General features: G+C 50.3%; 1 protein-coding gene across 1 annotated transcript; it reads left to right on the top strand.

The window, feature by feature from the left end:
- Positions 1–455: 455 nt before the first annotated feature.
- On the top strand, positions 456–16,067 carry MTPN (myotrophin). The gene is made up of 4 exons (XM_078607091.1): positions 456–611; positions 11,737–11,850; positions 13,552–13,635; positions 14,494–16,067. Exons 1-4 carry the CDS (start codon positions 540–542, stop codon positions 14,578–14,580), a joined length of 357 nt encoding a protein of 118 aa, XP_078463217.1. The 5' UTR covers positions 456–539; the 3' UTR covers positions 14,581–16,067.
- Positions 16,068–17,392: the final 1,325 nt, after the last annotated feature.

Below are 17,392 nucleotides of genomic sequence, written 5' to 3'. Positions count from 1 at the left end.
ATTCAGTGGGCAAGGACCATGCTAATTCAGTGGGCAAGGACCATGCTAATTCAGTGGGCAAGGACCATGTTAATTCAGTGGGCAAGGACCATGCTAATTCAGTGGGCAAGGACCATGCTAATTCAGTGGGCAAGGACCATGCTAATTTAGTGGGCAAGGGCCATGCTAATTTAGTGGGTAGGACCATGTTAATTTAGTGGGTAGGACCATGCTAATTCAGTGGGCAAGGACCATGCTAATTTAGTGGGCAAGGACCATGCTAATTCAGTGGGCAAGATCCATGCTAATTCAGTGGACAAGGGCCATGCTAATTTAGTGGGTAGGACCATGTTAATTTAGTGGGTAGGACCATGCTAATAGGGTTGGGTAAGGGCCATGTTAATAGGGTTGGGCGTGGCGCAGGCTCTTTGTGGGTGTGGGCGAGGCGGCGTCACCACCCCACCCACCACCACCACCCACCACACCCACCACCCCATCCACCCCACCCAGCGTCTCTCGCTCCGCCGCTCGCTGCTCCGCGTCTGGGCCCAGGCAGCGCCATGGGCGACAAGGACTTCATGTGGGCGCTCAAGAACGGCGACCTGGACGTGGTGCGAGACATGGTGACGCAGGTAATCGGCGGCGCCCTCGCTACTCGCACACAACGACAACGGCTTTCGCACACGGGCCCCAGTTGTGAAGAATCCCCCCACACACAGAGACCCCCACACCATTTCCCGTATCGCCTGCTGTTCGGAGCAAGTGCTGTTCGGAGCAAGTGCTGTTCGCGATGGAGCACCTGTGAAGGCCGGCACGGTACAACAATTGGGGGGGGGGGGGGTGTGGCCGGAAATGACCACGCCCGGCCGCCTTTGTCTCCCCAAGCGCCAATGTTTACACAATCGCACCCGGCACTCGTTTTGAGGCCGAGTCGACATAGAGGAGGCCCAGGACCGGTTCAAGAGGTGCCACCGGTGTTGGCGGCCGTGAGCGGTGAATCGAACTCGGGACCTCTTACACCACCACCATCATCACCATCACCACCACATCACCACCACACCATCACCACCACATCACCACCACACCATCACCACCACCATCACCACACTATCATCATCACCACCATCACCACAATCACCACACCATCATCATCACCACACCATCATCATCACCACCACCACATCATCATCACCACCATCACCACCACCATCACCACCACCACAACCATCATCACCACAACCATTATCACCACAACCATCATCACCACCACCATCACACCATCACCACACTACCATCATCACCACAATCACCACCACATCACCACCGCCACCACCACCATCACCACCACGACAACCATCACCACCACACCACCATCACCACCACCATCATCATCACCACCATCATCACCACATCATCATCACCACACTACCATCATCACCACCACACCACCACCACCATCACCGTGATCCGCGCCCATCGTCTCTGCAGTGGCGATGTCAGCGTGTGGCCGCCATGTTGCGTAGGGTAACTCGCAGGCCGCTGTGCAGGGCTGGTCCAGATGTCTTGTGACCCACGTTTAATCCTCCAAAACCGAATTGTATATATATATTTTTAATTAAAGTAAGGTGTTTATTTAAAACAGAAATGAATACGCGAAGGCAAAAAAAAATGTTAGGGGTGGGGGTCACAAGACATCTGGACCACCACTACTATACCTGGCTGCGAGGCGGTGGTGCTGCACTGTGTTTAGAGACACGCGGGGTGAGTGACACTCACAGAGGTGCTGTACACACAGATAAGATGTACACACAGAGAGGTGCTGTACACACCGAGGTGCTGTACATGTAGCAATGGTGTACACGCAGACGCGTTAAAGGCACGGGCGATGGGAAGTCTTCCTCTGGTCGTGGCTAACAGCAGCAGCAGACATCGCTGGCACGGCAGGTCCTTGAACGCATTTGCTGCTCTGCGCAAGAAGAATAAGAAGAGGAGGAATGTCCACGCACTGTGACGAGCCAAGCTGCCTACGAGACCATCACCGCAGCTTCCCGCAGGGACGAATCGCCAGGGGGGGCGGGGGGGCGCTGTGGGGGCCGTCAACTCTCGAATTCGAGGGGCCTCAAGTGGCCGTCAAGAGGCCTCCTCCTCCTGCTGCTGCTGCTCGTCACCCCCTCGTCCACCCCCGAGTCGTCGTTCACGCTTCTCTCGCCAAGGCCTCTGGGCTCGCGGCGAAGGAAAGAAAGACGTAAAGCCAAAGTGTCGCCAATTATGTTTTATTTTAAGGCTGCAGTGTTTGTTGACGAATACACACTGCGGTTTAAAACATTTTTGGTTAACTTCCGAATGACTCATCAGGAAACAATGTAATTCTCATCAGGCCCCATGGTGCAAGTGACATCTCTCAACTATTATCTGCTTTTTCCCTGGCCTCTTCTTGTGCGATGAAGAAGGGCCATCACCCGAAACGTCAGCTGGAGTATTTTCTGATGATTATTGTTGACTCACGCGTGGAGGTTTCTACGTTAACTGCCTGTGCACTGCTGCCACTGCAGGAAGTAGTTAGCGGTGGTGGTGGCAGCAGCAGCATCGCCACACAACCTGTGTCCGTGGTGTGGATGGAGAGAGAGAGAGGGGGGGGCACGGGAGGGGGGGCATCTGGTGGGGAGCACCCTGAACCAAGATGGGGAGGTGCGGGTAAGAATCTTTTCAAAACTTGAGGCGTGATCACCAAAACCCTCCCGTCAGTCAGTCACACCGTGCGTGGCCCTAAAAGGCAACACTGCTCGTCCAGTGCAGTATTTAATGGGCAACCACATTTAGAAACATGCGTTCAAATTATCGAAGTTATTTGCTCCGCTATAAATTTCCACACGGTAAGCCAACTCCGTTGAGATGTTTGTGGCCAGGTCGCTTCTGAAACAGAAGATTATAGCTCAGTGGGCCTTTACCTGGTAACATTTTAATAGTTTAGCTTTAATAACTGGCAACTTGTACGTATGTGTGTTGAACTTCTCTCGCACCGTGCTTGGACGACCGTGCTCATGGGAGGTGCGGCGACGGTGTGGGCCCCCCCCGGGCCCTTACCACCACCACACGGGCCACTCACGAAGACGCCTTCCAGGGCGACGGGCACGCGATGGAACTACTCACTCGTTGGCTTTTACTTCCCCAGGCTTGTCAAGCGCGGGGTGGAGAATGCGGGGAGCATGGACGTGGGAACGGTTCACGTTGCGGGTTAGAGCGGTGGGTTTTGGTTACACTGTGCCGTGTGCTGCCCACAAAGTAGCCTGACGGCTTCCACTCCACGCAATCTGCGTCATTGATTCGAAAACAGAACTACTGTACAGTCTTCCTTCTTGCTCGCTGCCTCTGTGGTGTAAAACACGCCGCTCTGAATGAACCCGGCTGAGTTGGATACCCAGCCACGGCTAGAATCGGTGTGGGTTGGTGAAGGGGACGATGCTGTCCCATCCCCACCCCCTGCCTCGATTGCCTTCCTTAACCTGAACTGACCAGTTTGATGAAGTTTGGTCAAACAACACCCACGACCGACACCGCGCAGATGGGGCGGGCGCTTGAACAGCGGATTGAAAAAAGTTGCCAAAATCTATAACGTGATTAAGTTTGTGGGATAAAGTTGTTTGAAGGGGTAAAATCGATTTCCAAAACCAGCCAGCCCCCCCCCCCCAAATAGTATTGAAAGTGTCATTTAAATGTTCACTCGGTGGTACTAAAGATTAGATTCATGGTAACCTCACAACCATACCACGTCGCCTCACAGTCATCACCGCATCTCACGATGGCATCGCGTAGACCCAACGTCACGTCACAATGCCATATCGCATTGCATCCCAGTAAAACGTGCGGCGGTGAGCGCAAAGTTGCTTGGCGTTTGCGTACTTACTGGGATATCCCTCGAGTGGGATGGGGATCGCCCGCCAATCGCTCACCACACCGCCCAGGAGCAGCAAACGTGCCATGATCTCGCCGCCACGGAGCGGACCCGCCCATGCTGCGGGCTACAGTTGAAACCAGAAAGATCTGTAACGTTTACAATTAAATAACAGAGCCGTGGCATTTTGAGAGCGAGCGTAACCGTGTTTTTACCCGCCAGCACTCTCATTCACGACCAACCCCCCTCATCGCCGCCGCCTTGAAAAATAATTTTCCTCTTTGCTCGAAGCGTCTGCCACTTGTTCCCCTGCAAACACGCTGAGCGAAAGCGAGTGCCGTCGTCTTTCGTATTGGCTGATGTTCGATGGCCGAGCAACAACTACAACTTCACACTCAGGTGGTCAGGCCAGAAGATAATCCCCCATCCGGAGTAGCGGATTAAGTAGATCGCTGTGATGTCGTGCATCCAGCAAGTGCTGCGTGCATCGATCAATAGAGCTAATCACCTTCCAGAAGGAGGCCAGTCGACCAGCATGTCCAGATCTTATTGCTCAATTACAGGGAAATTGCCTGTTTAATGTGTGCACTGCGTAAGGTTTGGTGCTTTTCAGAGACACTTAAAGGCTCCCCCCCGTGCCTCAGTCGCCGAGCTTTTCGTGTGACACTGAGCTTCGTGCCACAGAGTCACGGTCAATTATGTCTGTGAAATATTGTGGCTGCGTTGCAAATTGCATGATTATTATTATAGCTGCTCGGGTCTACAGGGCACTTGAGCGTCGTTTCCGCATCATCGAGGCGGTATTCGGTCAAAGAAGACCTTACCAGTAAACAAAATCGGTTTGCATCCTTGAAGCCAGCCAGTCAGAAACGATCTTCAGCATTCCACACATCCAGTGATGCTTGGCCTTCAGACTCTGCTTCATGGGGACGGTGGCTCGCAACAAACTACACGGCAGTGACTTGTTAAGGTTTATTGAAGTGGAAATATTTTATTCATAAATGGGTTTTTTATGATGACGTTTCTCCACGTTAATAAAACGTCTTGGTTGTTAATTATCTCTAAACTTAATAAAGATAACACTTAGGCTTTCATGACCAATATCATCCCTAAAAATACCTATATTATAGCTGAATAAAGATGTTCGTATTTTTTCAATAAGTGAACTCGTGATAGGGAAAAGGCTCAACACATTCGTAGTTTCTGGCAATTGCCCATTTTTGCCGGTTATATCTATTTTTTTCTCCTTTTTAAGGCAGCGTTATGGACCAATGCGGTGCATTGTTGTTTGTTCATTGTGCTTGTACACCACTGCCAGCAACACCAAATAATTAGTTTAATGATCATAATCAGAATATTATTTTAGACTGGAAGATCCGATGAGCTATGATGAAGGTCTTTTTCACAGATGTCAGGTCATGTTTAGTTGTCTTTCCCCTGCACCTCCAAATAGCAAGGTTGGCTACGAAAGAAGTCCAACATAAGTGGATATTTATTTATTAATTATATGTAGTTTTCCAGTTATCACCCATTATAGGAATGATCTTTCCCCCAAAGGATCTTACACCTACGAGAGGTCTACTGTTAATGAATACTCTCATGTCTCACCACCACTCTCCTCTTTCACCACATTGGGGCAGATGGCAGCGGCGTGGGGAAACAGGTCAACTCGTTTTCTGGCAGCGACGCGCGTGTGTGAAATGGAGCAGTGATTAAATTCCTCGCAGCTTAAACACATTTCTTATTTTGAGATGATCATAATCCGCATGTTCTGGACTACTGCCAATAGTTCCAGAAGTGAAAAGATCTATTTACTAAAAGCGAGATGGTGAATTATGTTGGCCCCCAGCGAGTGATGCTACTCCCATACATTCGCGTTCAATATTTTGCGATTCTTCGTTGGTAGTGGTGCACAAGCAACAAAAACCTCGACGCGCTCGGCAATGAACACTGCCACGAAACGAGAAGCGATGTCGTCCGTGACATTTTGGGCAATCCCCGTGCTTCGGTGCACAGTTATTGATGAATGTGATCTATGTTTTTACATCCACCTGAATGTATCATCAATGCAGAGACATCGCGTAATTTCAGTCACCCTGCTCGATAATGAAGCTGCAACCTTGCGTTGGAGAACAACCCCGTTTAGCCTGCGCCCTGGTGTGTTTGGACGCTGTTACATTTGTTACGGGATGATAAGCCACATCGTTGAGCTATCATTTCAGCTCACATAGTCGGCAAGCATTGTCAAGCGCCTTTGGTGAAAGGCGCTTTACACATGCAAAATAGAATCGAATTTGAGGCCAGGTCGCTTCTGAAAAAGTGCTCCGAATCTTGACTTAAAGCTTTCGTGACTGCAGGAATTCATATTCTTTGGGTCTTTCAGTAAAGTCACGTAGATGGGTTAAAAGAAAATAACAAAAAATAACAAAAACTACGACGTTTCGATCACAACACAAGTGGTCGTCATCAGGAAGAGCTATTCCTGATGACGAACGCTTTTTTTGGTTATTTTTTGTTATTTTCTTTGAACTTATCTACGTGACTTTACTGAAAGACCCAAAGAATAAGTTCCCTATAGTTCAGTGGGGCCTTACCTGGTTAAATATATATTTTAAAAGAGTTTATAGTGTACCTGTCCTTAGCATGGCTGATTTTTGTGTCTTTTTCATGGGTGTTATCTTTAATTAATTGTTTTCATTCATTTTTTTTAGTGTACCAAAAACCTCACAATTCTGGTTATCAACAACAGTTGCTGTACTTTATTTGTTTTGCTTTCTGTCAACCTTTGACGCAGGGCAATCTCATCCCGGCATCGACTTCTTCTTGCCTTGTTCACCACAATCAACTTGAACATAATTGACAATAAATGAAACTGTCTATCATTCTGTAAATGATTCATAAACTTAGGAGGGCTTTTAGCACTTGCTTCCTGCTTCTTGGTACAATTATCCTCAGAGGTGGGATTTTCCAGAGTTGCGTAATACCACTCTTTGCCCTTACTAGACATTTGATGCACGAAAGTACGACACGTTACATTTACCATGCTCCCTCTCTCGTATGTATATGTACCTTGCATGTATCCCATAAGGCGGGGCCGGCAGGAGGTGGTGGGCCTAATCCATTCCTCGTTTATTTGTAAGGGCGTTCGTGTAATGGCCGTGTCAGCTGATAGAGCCATGGCAAACGCAGGTAAGAGGGTAGGGGGGGGGCATAGTGGGACATTTTGCTGAGCAAGAGCCATGCTAATGTTTACACAGGGAAGCCTCACCCAAGGGAGTCCCGCAAGACCTTGTTTTTCAGTTGTATCCTCATGCCTGGAATGTTTGGCAACTTCCTTTTTGTCCTAAGTAGTTATTTTTTTGCATATGGAAGCCGAAGGGAGTGCCGGTAAAGTATACTGACAGCACGCAAGGTGGAGAACGCCCAAACGGCCAAGCTTTTGCCGCGGCGAAATGAACGCTGGTAACCGCTTCGTTCAGGTCACCCAGGGAAGTCCGCAGGACCGCGTCGATCACTCCGGTGTGGATTGCGCACGGTGAAAGTTCGTCCTAGGCAAATGATAGCTGCACGCTTCCAAAGGGAACTACTCTGGGCTAAGATATGGTGATGTGGGGAAGAGGCGTCTGTATCCGTGCGCTGTTGGCTCACCCTCACGTGAGCAGTCGTGTAATAAGAAAACACGAGTGGGAAAAAGCCGCGGTGATGGGCAAAATCCCCGCTCTTGAGAATGCAATTCAATCACTGGCGGCTGCTCGGATTCAAATGCAGGAGGATCTCGGCCAAGCTGGCTCGGCTTTCTGAGCCACGTTTCACCGTTGTCTACAAATGTTCGGTTGTTTTAAGAGCAAAAGTAGATTATTACCCAAGGGTCAGAGGCGGTCGCCAAGATAGCGAGTGGAACATTTACGATGCTGCAACCCGAGGGCTGGGAGAATTCATGCGCAGTCGGTTTTACAAGACGAAGACATGTAAATCATTTTAATCGCACCGTTTGTCTTCTAACTTGTGTCGTTCTGCCCTTCATGAGTGCTGCTTGCTATAACACCACTTGCCCCAATAGTCTGTGAAAGCTATACAGGGGTGTTTGTTTGCAGTAGTAGGTAGTGGTGGGTGGGGACAACTGTGGGCAGGGCTGGGGGTGACTGGATGATGACGAACAACATTCCTCTTCGAGCAATTTAATCAAATGTATCGTGGGACTCTTTTTTTGCCTGTGTCACGGTATGAAAAATAAGAATAGGTTTTGCCCTTTCTGGCAATAAAACAGGGGGTGTTCAAATGTTCAAGCACCAAATAGGAACCTTTTTGCAAGGAATCAAGTCTGCACTAACCACACGTACTTGTTGTGAACATGCAAACAAACATGCTCTGATAATATATGTGTTGTCTTTTAAACTAATTGTCCTACACCAGAGACAGCCTTACATGCTCCGATACGTGCATTGTCCTTTGTACTGTTCGCCATTTTTTGGCATTCTCTGGCCTGACACTGGCAGTGAGACACGGCCTTTAAGAAGGCGGTCTCTGGTGTAGGCCAATCGGTTTCAAAAACAATGCCCATATATTAATGATCAGAGCAAGCTTGTTTGCACCTTCACCACAAGTACGTGTGGTTATTGCAGTTTTGATTCTTTGCGAAAGGTTTCTATTTGGTGTTTGAACATCTTACCACCTCCTGTTGTATTGGCAGAAAGGTTAAAGCCTCTTCATACAATAACGAGTGTCCCCAACGTTATTGCGGTTGTGCTGCCGGTGTCGCGTCACGAGATGAAGAATCCCGAAGGAACTCTGGCGGAGAGCGCTGCAGCCCAGTGTGTTCGAGGACGGCGCACGGAAGCGGACATCACAGAGCTACCTCCGAGATTCCTTCAAGTGGCCTCTTGTTCACACAGCAGCGTGTGGGGGGGGGGTTGAAGTTTCTCACTTCTCCCTGCCACTGAGTGTGATGTTTCTTGCCTATCGGTCAAACCAGTATATATTTTAAAATTTCAAAACTTTAATTTATCCATATTCATTGCAGAAGCCGCGTACATTTGTACGTACGCTCACAATCAAGCGCATACAGCGCTCGTGTGACTTGAGTGCAGCAGCAGCAGCAGCAAGGGATTGCTCCTGGATAAGCACCACCACCACTGTGATATTGACGGTTTACTTGGGCTGTGTTTCACAGGCAATGTTGACATTGTTTTGCGAGGTGCACCTAAACATTCGGCTGGCTTTTGGTGCCAGACTCACAATACTTATGGCTGCTACATGAAGAGCCAATTGCGGTGTGTAAGGACATTGGTTTGTGGCCCTGCGTTTGGTGGCATCTACATCTACAGAACTGAAGAACCAGTGGCATCTACATCGACAGAACGTGAAGAACCAGTGGCATCTACAGAAGGTGAAGAACCATTGGCATCTACATCTACAGAAGGTGAAGAACCATTGGCATCTACATCTACAGAACGTGAAGAACCAGTGGCATCTACATCTACAGAACGTGAAGAACCAGTGGCATCTACATCTACAGAAGGTGAAGAACCATTGGCAACTTCATCTGCAGAACGTGAAGAACCAGTGGTATCTACATCTGCAGAACGTGAAGAATCCGTGGCATCTACATTTACCGGAGATTATACAACTTTTAAAGCCGTTCCCCGTGTTTCGTGTACACGCCGTACAAGACGTTTGAAATCGACAGGAGTAAAGTTGGACTTATGGGCAAATCGACTTCCGAACAGACCTCTAGAACCTACCTCGTTCGTAAGTAAAGGAGTCCCTATAAACACAAAACCCCTCCTTCCCCACAGTGAAGATTCGTTTTATTTATTCACGTAAACCAACCTATACAGGAATCCGCCATGATCTTTAGCGAACGGAATATAATTAGGAAATCCCTTGTGAGCCCGCACACGCAGAGCAGGCATTGAGCAGACAAAGCAAGCAAGTTCTTCTTGTGTACACACTTTGTCATGGTTTGCGAGTCCTGGAAGTAACATCGCAATTGATCAATGTGACAGGTGGCGTTGGTAGTGCACGGACTGCCGGCGATTCCCCCCCCCCCCCCGTGTCGAGCTTATTTCCCCATGCCGTGTGTGGCAGACGTAAGTAACACAATCCGCACGCATTGTCCACGGGTCAGAACAATGAGTGGCGTCTTAAATTACGTGTACCTGCCAACTACACAGGTTTATCTCACCCCAACTTGTCCCACCTGCTGCCGGAGGCTGCAAATGGCAGTTTGTTTTATGAGTTGCACTTTGGGGCGTTCCATTCTTGCCGGGTCAGTGGGGGTGTTGATTGTCGAAGGAGAGAGATCCAAACCCTTTGTGGCAGGGTTTTTCCAAACATGCGTATAAATTCTGGCGGTCCACGAAATAAATTATCGCGCGCCCGGCGAGCAATGTGACACCTGTCCATGTACGGATGTCGCGTGTGAGAATCCCTCGTCCATCGACTTGCGTTGGCCGGCACGAGGGGTTGGCGTTGTCGTCAAGCTATCCTGGTGACCCAACAGACCGGTGGCAATTCTGGGCGCTTGCCGTCAATGCAGTGGCTAGGAGAAGTTAACTAGCTCGCCTGGTATGCAGGAGGTCGTGGGTTTGATCCCAACCCTGACGCCTGCTGCTGCTGCTGTCTATTTGGAGTGTGCATGTTCTCCCCGTGGTCGTGTATACATTTTTCGGGTCCTCCAGTTTTTCCCTCCACATTTAGAAGCAACGTGCATTTAGAGTATTTGTCTGTTCTTCATTTCCACGTGATTAGCCACTTCGTGTGAGCTATCATGTTGTAATAGCCAGGTCGCTTCTGAAAAAGAGCTATATAGCTCAGTGAGCCTTACCTGGTAAAATAAAAGTTTAATATTTTAGTTTAATACCGGTGGCCTTCCCAGACTTGGTGTCTGTGAGCGCAGTGTCCAGCTCATCGGTTGAGAGGGCCTCTGAAGAGGTGTTGTGTGTGCGTGGGGCCAGCTGTTGGCAGAGAGAGCTTTAGCAGCTTTGATTTTACTGCGTGACAAACGGCTGTAAAAAAAAAATCTGTCGCTATTTATAGGTTTATGCCACTGATGGCGCTCACTCTAACCTGGTTTTTGGTTCTGAACGCATCGTTTGAGACGACCTGCGGTTGCACTTTCTCTCCATCTGTGCCCGACCCGTTGTCTCTTCGTCTGTGACCGAGCCGGTGTCCATGCACGATGTGTCAGACGGGGAGACGGGGGGGGGGGTAGAGAAAATGAGATGATGTAATATAGGAATCTGAATAATTGTGTGTTTGTGTGTTGCACTTCTTCCGCACCGTACGTAGCCAACCGTGCTAATCAGAGGTGCGAGGATAATTGGGCATAAATAACCTGCAGTTGTTGAGGTTAACGGCGATGCTAATAGCAGCATGATTACTACTATACACGAATGACTTGAGGCTGACTGTAACGTATTATAATATCACTGTTAATTGCAGCGTAGGGTGCAGCAGGCACTTGCGTGCATCGACTGTGCCACGTTGCACTCGGTGCTCGCCCGTGTGCTGCACCAGTTGTAAAGTGAACTGACGTAAGCGTGGCCTGTTGGACACCCTGCTCTCAACAGATCTTTGGACAAAAGCGGTTGTTTGTCTACGTGGGCGTGTGTGTGTGTGCATCGTCAACACCAGTGATGATTATCTGAAACGTTTCTGAGCCTCCCCTAGGTCGACTCGGCCTCAAAGGAGTACCTGGTGTGGTGTGTAAACATCGCCACTGGGGAGACTAAGCCGGTCGGGCGTGGTGCCGACCACCCACCACCTCGCGTGCCGTGGCGGCCCTCATCTGTGAAACTCGCCGACAGCACTTTGCCCCGACCAGCCTGTTAAGGCCACGCGTGTGATATTTATCTGCGCTGCAGGGTGCGGATGTGAACCGGCTGCTGGAGGCCGGGAGGCGGCCCCTTCACTACGCGGCAGACAGCGGGCAGCTTGACATTCTCAAGTTCCTGCTGTCCAACGGCGCGGACGTCAACGTAAGGCGGCGTCCGTCCCACGCTCCGTTTGTCGTGCCGTCGGCCTTCCGGCGAGTCGGCCCCACCGGCGACGCGTCGGCCCCGGCCGGCGACACTCTTCCAGTGACGCTCCCTCAAATATAAGATATCATAGGTGACGTTATGGGCAATGGCCTCTTGTTTAAATGCATGCCTATGCAGGCCACCATACTTCAATAGGGATTACCTTTGGTACGGCTATTTAATACACAATGGACAGGAAGGACAAGCTCAATGGGCTCGCATAATGCGCATGCATCATGTTCGTTGACTTGAGCGCAGAAGCGTGGTCACCACATCTACGCCTCTAGATAAGGAACGAAACAGGTGGACTTCTCCACAAATCTGACTGTCGCCTGATGAGGCTAGGTGTAATCACTGGCGAAACGTCACGGTACTTAGATTGTAAATGATGTGACGAATTGGCACGTTCTGTTTACGTGACAACCCTTACTAGTTGGCTGTGGCGGGTTTAACGACACATTTTTATAGGTACGCGATCTAACCCAAAAAACTTTATGGCCTCTTCTTCATAGCACACGAGAAGGACATATTGTGTCCTATTAAATATATTTTTATTGCCATTTATGGATGCAGCATCATTGACGAACGTGAATATTTGGTCTTTTGTGTTTGTGCCACCACTGCCAATGCAGCAGCAGCAACTGTCAGAAAATGTGTTTCATTACCCAGTATTAAAGTCTTCATTCGGTCACACAATTACTCGGTGTTAATCATACGATTGTCCGATGCGCATACCTCTAAAGATTAAGTTCATCTATCACCTAGCTTGTGAGCCAGTCTTTCAGTTACATTGTGAGCCCGTATATTAATAATATTTGATCCATTTAGTCAAATCAATCTGTCATCCAATTTCTCTCGTCAGGGGTTCGCAAGTTCATTACCAGTCGATCACATTCTCATGCAATCATTCGGTAATTCATTCGGTAATTTGTTCATCAATAATTCCGTCACACCGTGAGATTTTGAGTCGACCAATCATTGTCCAGTCGGTGAACAGATGCAGCAGTGATTTAGTCAATTTAAAGAAATTTCTGTCCCAGTAAATAAATAAGTCCAGTGGTTCTGGTTAGTCATACATACACACACAATCAATCATTTTGTTCTAAAGATGCAAAGTTAATTTACCGGTCATCTAGCCGGAGAGGCAATTAGATTAAACAGTGAACTCATTATAAAGTAAATCAATGGCTCATTCAACCAGTCAACCGGAAATTAAATTGGATAATCCATTAAATCAATTCGTCATTGCAAAAGGTAAATTTCGTTCGGGTGCACAGGGGCAGAAAGGAGAGAGTTAAATTGCCAAGATGGGAATCGCCGTTTTGTACGCGCGTGCTCCGTGTCAGGCTAGCGCGGGCGTACGTACGCCGAACTCCCTTCTCGACGTACGTAGCCACCGCGCTAATCGCGGGTGCGGTGGTGTTGCGATGCGCATTGAGCACACGCATTGAACACGCACGTACTAATCGAACACGCGCACATGCACGCAGTGAACACACGCACATGCACACAGTGAACGCACGCACATGCACGCAGTGAACACGCGCGCATCGATTGCGTGTACGTGGAACGTCTTTCGCACCGTACGTAGTCAACCGCGCTAATCGGGCGAGGGGGTGCGGTGATGTTGTGACGCACGCACGTCGGAGGGGTGTGCAGGCGGTGGATAAGCACGGACTCACGCCTCTCCTCGCCTCCATTTACGAGGGGCACACCAGCTGCGTGAGCTTCCTCCTCTCGAAGGTACCGCCGTGCGTGCGATGTGTGATGTGTGTATGTATGTACGTGGAACTTCTTTCGCACCTGTACGTAGGTAACGTCGCCTGGCTTGCCGGCACCCCCCCAGCGTCCAGAAAATGCTTGGACAAATTTGTTAAGAAGTTTGGCAGATTCCAACTGTCATTGGAGGATATGGGGCTCAATCGTGTGCTGGAGAAGGACCATTGCCTGAAACGTCGTTCCCCATTATATATATTTTTCTACTTATAGGGCTGCAGGGGTATTACTGATTGTGTTGAGTCTTTTGCCATGGGTTTTGCCTTGTGCGCCGCTGACAACAGAGCTGAGTGAATGCACGACGCTTTGAGATTGTGCTCAAGGTTGCACCGTGCCAGCTGCCCGACAAATCAATTTCGGCAGCTGGGATTTTTGTTTTGTCCCGACATTAACGATTGAATCCGGTGGCCTCTTTGGTGCCCAATTAAAATGTACCACCTCTTAATTTTAATTGCCTTCTCACTCGCTGCAGCCATCTGAACGCCTTTGTTTTTTGTAATGACCGCCTCCGGCCCCTCTCTCAATCTCCCACCATTGTTGTCGTCGTCGTCCCAATCCCCTGCGGCCCAATCGACCCCTGACCCCTGTGGGAGGGAGTGCAAAACCGTAGACAGCTTAGTACAGGCATCCAGTTCACCACTGAGAAAGCCGTCTCTGGTGTAGGCCAATCAGTTTCGAAGACAATGCCATGTATTATTAGAGCATGTTTTTTGCCACAAGTACAATGGGTATCTGGTTTGGTGTTTTAACATCTTGACACCTGTTTTAATGCCAATTTCCTTCACTCTCACCTCGTATCTCCCCCCACCTCCCCCCAATCCCTAGGGTGCAGACAAATCATTCCGAGGGCCAGATGGACTCAGTCCGCTTGAAGCAGCCGAGCGACAAGACATCAAAGCCTTGCTGCAGTAGCTTCCACATGCACGCGTAACCGCACATACACACGCACACACACACGCACACACACACACGCATAGTCCGGTACATGCGGGGTACTCGTACGGTCGTAGCACAACTCCGACAAGCTATTGCATGGGGGCGGGGGGAGGTGGGCGCCGGTACGTCGCGTGACCTTACTGGGCACCCTGTGCACACACTCGCACGCTCATGCACACCCCGGAATAAAGCGCTCGCACATTCACGCAACGACCAACACCCACCGCTCGCCACGGAGTGACGGCGACGTCACCGCGAGTCGCCTGCGCCAGGCCCGGGTGCGCTTCGAGGCCACGCACACGCATCGGCGCGCGTGCGTCACTCGCGCACAAAGTGACACCTCGACTATCGGAGCGGTCGATGTTGGCGAAACTCCCCGTTTTGACGGCCCCGGGTACGGTTGCCGGAACTGTGGCTGGCGAGGCGAGCGAGCGCTGTGATCGCCCGTGTGACCCTTGTGTGTGCGAAAGGCCGCGTGATTCCACTTTTAGCCGCAGGGTTTTCGCAGAGCGAGGGCTCCGTGAGCACGGTGTTTCCCCCCACCCACCCGTCGTGGCCCACCCGCGTGTCGTGCTCCCCTTAATAGGTATTACCGAGCAGCAGCGCTTGGCCCCAAAGAGTAAATCAAATCTTGGGCAGCAGGAAAGGGGGCAGGCTTTGTCCATGTTTATGCACCGACACACGCGCGCGTGCAGACAGAGACAAAGATCCCCTGTAAAGCCTTAAAAGATTGTTGGGGCAAGTGCTGTTAGCGAGCACCTATGAAGGCCGGCACGGCACAAGAGGGGGTGGTTGGCCAGCACCACTCCCTGTCCACACACCGCACCGGGTACGCAATTGAGGACAAGTCGACCTCGAAGAGGCCCAGGACCGATGTAAGATATCCGTCACTGGTGTTTGCCGTGAGCGTAACTGTGGTCGCTGAGTTCGTAGCACAGTATGCTAACCACTTTGCTACCGCTCCCCGTGCACGCACACGCGCACGCACACACACACACGCACACACGCACACACACGCACACACATGCCTGCACCCCGCACCTCGCACCTCCCCATACTTCCATGCTCTGCGTTCCAAACAAAGTACAGTGCGTAAAGAAAATGGGGAGGAAAAAATGCGGGCGCACATTCTCGCTCGCTTGCACAAACACGTCTTCTTCCTCCTCCTCGGTTTTAATGCTTTGCGTTAAGACAGCTAACGCCCCCCCCCCCGCACTCCCCCTCTTTATTCCTGAGGTTCTGCCCCCCCCCTTCCCCTCTACATAAAGTCGCCGTTTCTCGAGCTTGGGTAATGATCGATGCCTGGGGCCTACCCCCCCAACTTGTCTTTTTTGTTATAGCCACTTACGGATTTCCATCGTCATCTGCCTCGCACACGCGCGCCCACGTGATGTTATGTTCGTGGCCCCATGAGGTTGATGATGGAAAAGCAAAAGTCGGATTGCATTAAATTTTGAACTCTGTTTTTTTGCGGTGCGTCTGCTGTCGTGCGGCCGCAAAGGGTTCCCGTCGCGCTCCCGTTTGCTTTGTTATTGGCTGGAGGAGTTGAATTGAGGTGAACTTTGCTGGTGGAATTTGCCTTTTAAAGTGTCGCCCTTCGATAAAACGAAAATAGACTGTGAACATAACCCAACTAAAAGCAGTCGTGGGCCTCCTCCATAGGTCGACGCAGCCTTAAGTACCTGGTGCGGTGTGCAGACATCAGCGTTGGGGAGACAAAGGTGGCCGGGCGTGGTGCTGGCCACCCGCCTCTTGTGCTGTGCTGTCCTTCATAGGTGCTCGCTAACAACACTTGCCCCAACAGTCTGTTGAGGCTATATAGGGGATCTTTAGCATGGGACCTTTTTGCCAGTGTCAAAGTATGAAAAAATAATAGCTTTTTACCCTTTCTGGCAAAACAACAGGCGGTGTTAAGATGTGCCAACGCCAAATAGGAACCTTTTGCGATGAACCGAAGTCCGCACTAACCACACGTACTTGTGGTGAACATGCAAACAAACATGCTCTGATAATTAATAAAACATTTCTATGGAGGGAGCTGGTAGGAACGTTGGGTTGCTCAGTTAATGGCCAGGGTCAACGTCGGCGTGGTGTATTCTGCAAATATGCCCGGCTGAGGGCGGGCACAAGCCGGCGTGAGTAGGTTAAACGTTGAGTTTTTTAAGGGCACCACGGGGTGACCAGCCCCTCCCCACCCAGCCCCACCCCTCCCACCCCCCACCCAGCCCCACCCTCTCCACCCAGCCCCTTCCCACCCAGCCCCACCCTCCTCACTCAGCCCCTCCCCACCCAGCCCCTCCCTGCACGACGGACGGACACAATAATCCCTTGTGGGCTGGTCTAACCAGGAGGTTCCTACCAGTATATGCGTCGTCTTTGTCCTGTTCTCTGGTCTGACACTGGTGAGACGAGCCCGTGAAGAAGGCTGTATCTGGCGTAAGCCCGTCGGTTTCGAAGACCATGGCATATTTATCAGAGCATTTCTTGTTTGCATGTTCATCACAAGTACCGGGCGTGGTTAATGTCGACTGGATTCCTTGCAAAATGTTCATATTTGGCGTTGGCACATCGTTACACCCCCTGTTGTCTTGCCAGAGAGGGTACAACTTCATTTCTCGGGGGATCTTTGTCAATTAGTGGTTGTGGTGGCGGTGGTGGGGTGATACCAGCGGTGGTGGTGCTGGCGGTGGTCACTATTTTGGAGTTGTTCCCCGTGATGGAGGTGAAATGTCGCGGCACAGGAGGAGTTGTATTCATGTAAACAGCTGGCCAATGACACCTTCATACA

This window comes from Lampetra planeri, chromosome 27 (assembly GCF_965212315.1).
Source record: "Lampetra planeri chromosome 27, kcLamPlan1.2.h2, whole genome shotgun sequence".
In the NCBI taxonomy this organism is placed as follows: Eukaryota; Metazoa; Chordata; class Hyperoartia; order Petromyzontiformes; family Petromyzontidae; genus Lampetra; species Lampetra planeri.
Note: the sequence above shows the minus strand (reverse complement) of the source record. Positions and strands in the feature narration are given on the sequence as shown.

What these genes read in the sequence shown, in the direction of transcription:
- MTPN (XM_078607091.1), top strand. Translation starts at nt 540, where the DNA reads ATGGGCGACAAGGACTTCATGTGGGCGCTCAAGAACGGCGACCTGGAC. An exon ending in TGCGAGACATGGTGACGCAG is followed by an intron (nt 612 to 11,736) that starts GTAATCGGCGGC and finishes TCTGCGCTGCAG; the next exon opens with GGTGCGGATGTGAACCGGCT. An exon ending in TGAGCTTCCTCCTCTCGAAG is followed by an intron (nt 13,636 to 14,493) that starts GTACCGCCGTGC and finishes CCCAATCCCTAG; the next exon opens with GGTGCAGACAAATCATTCCG.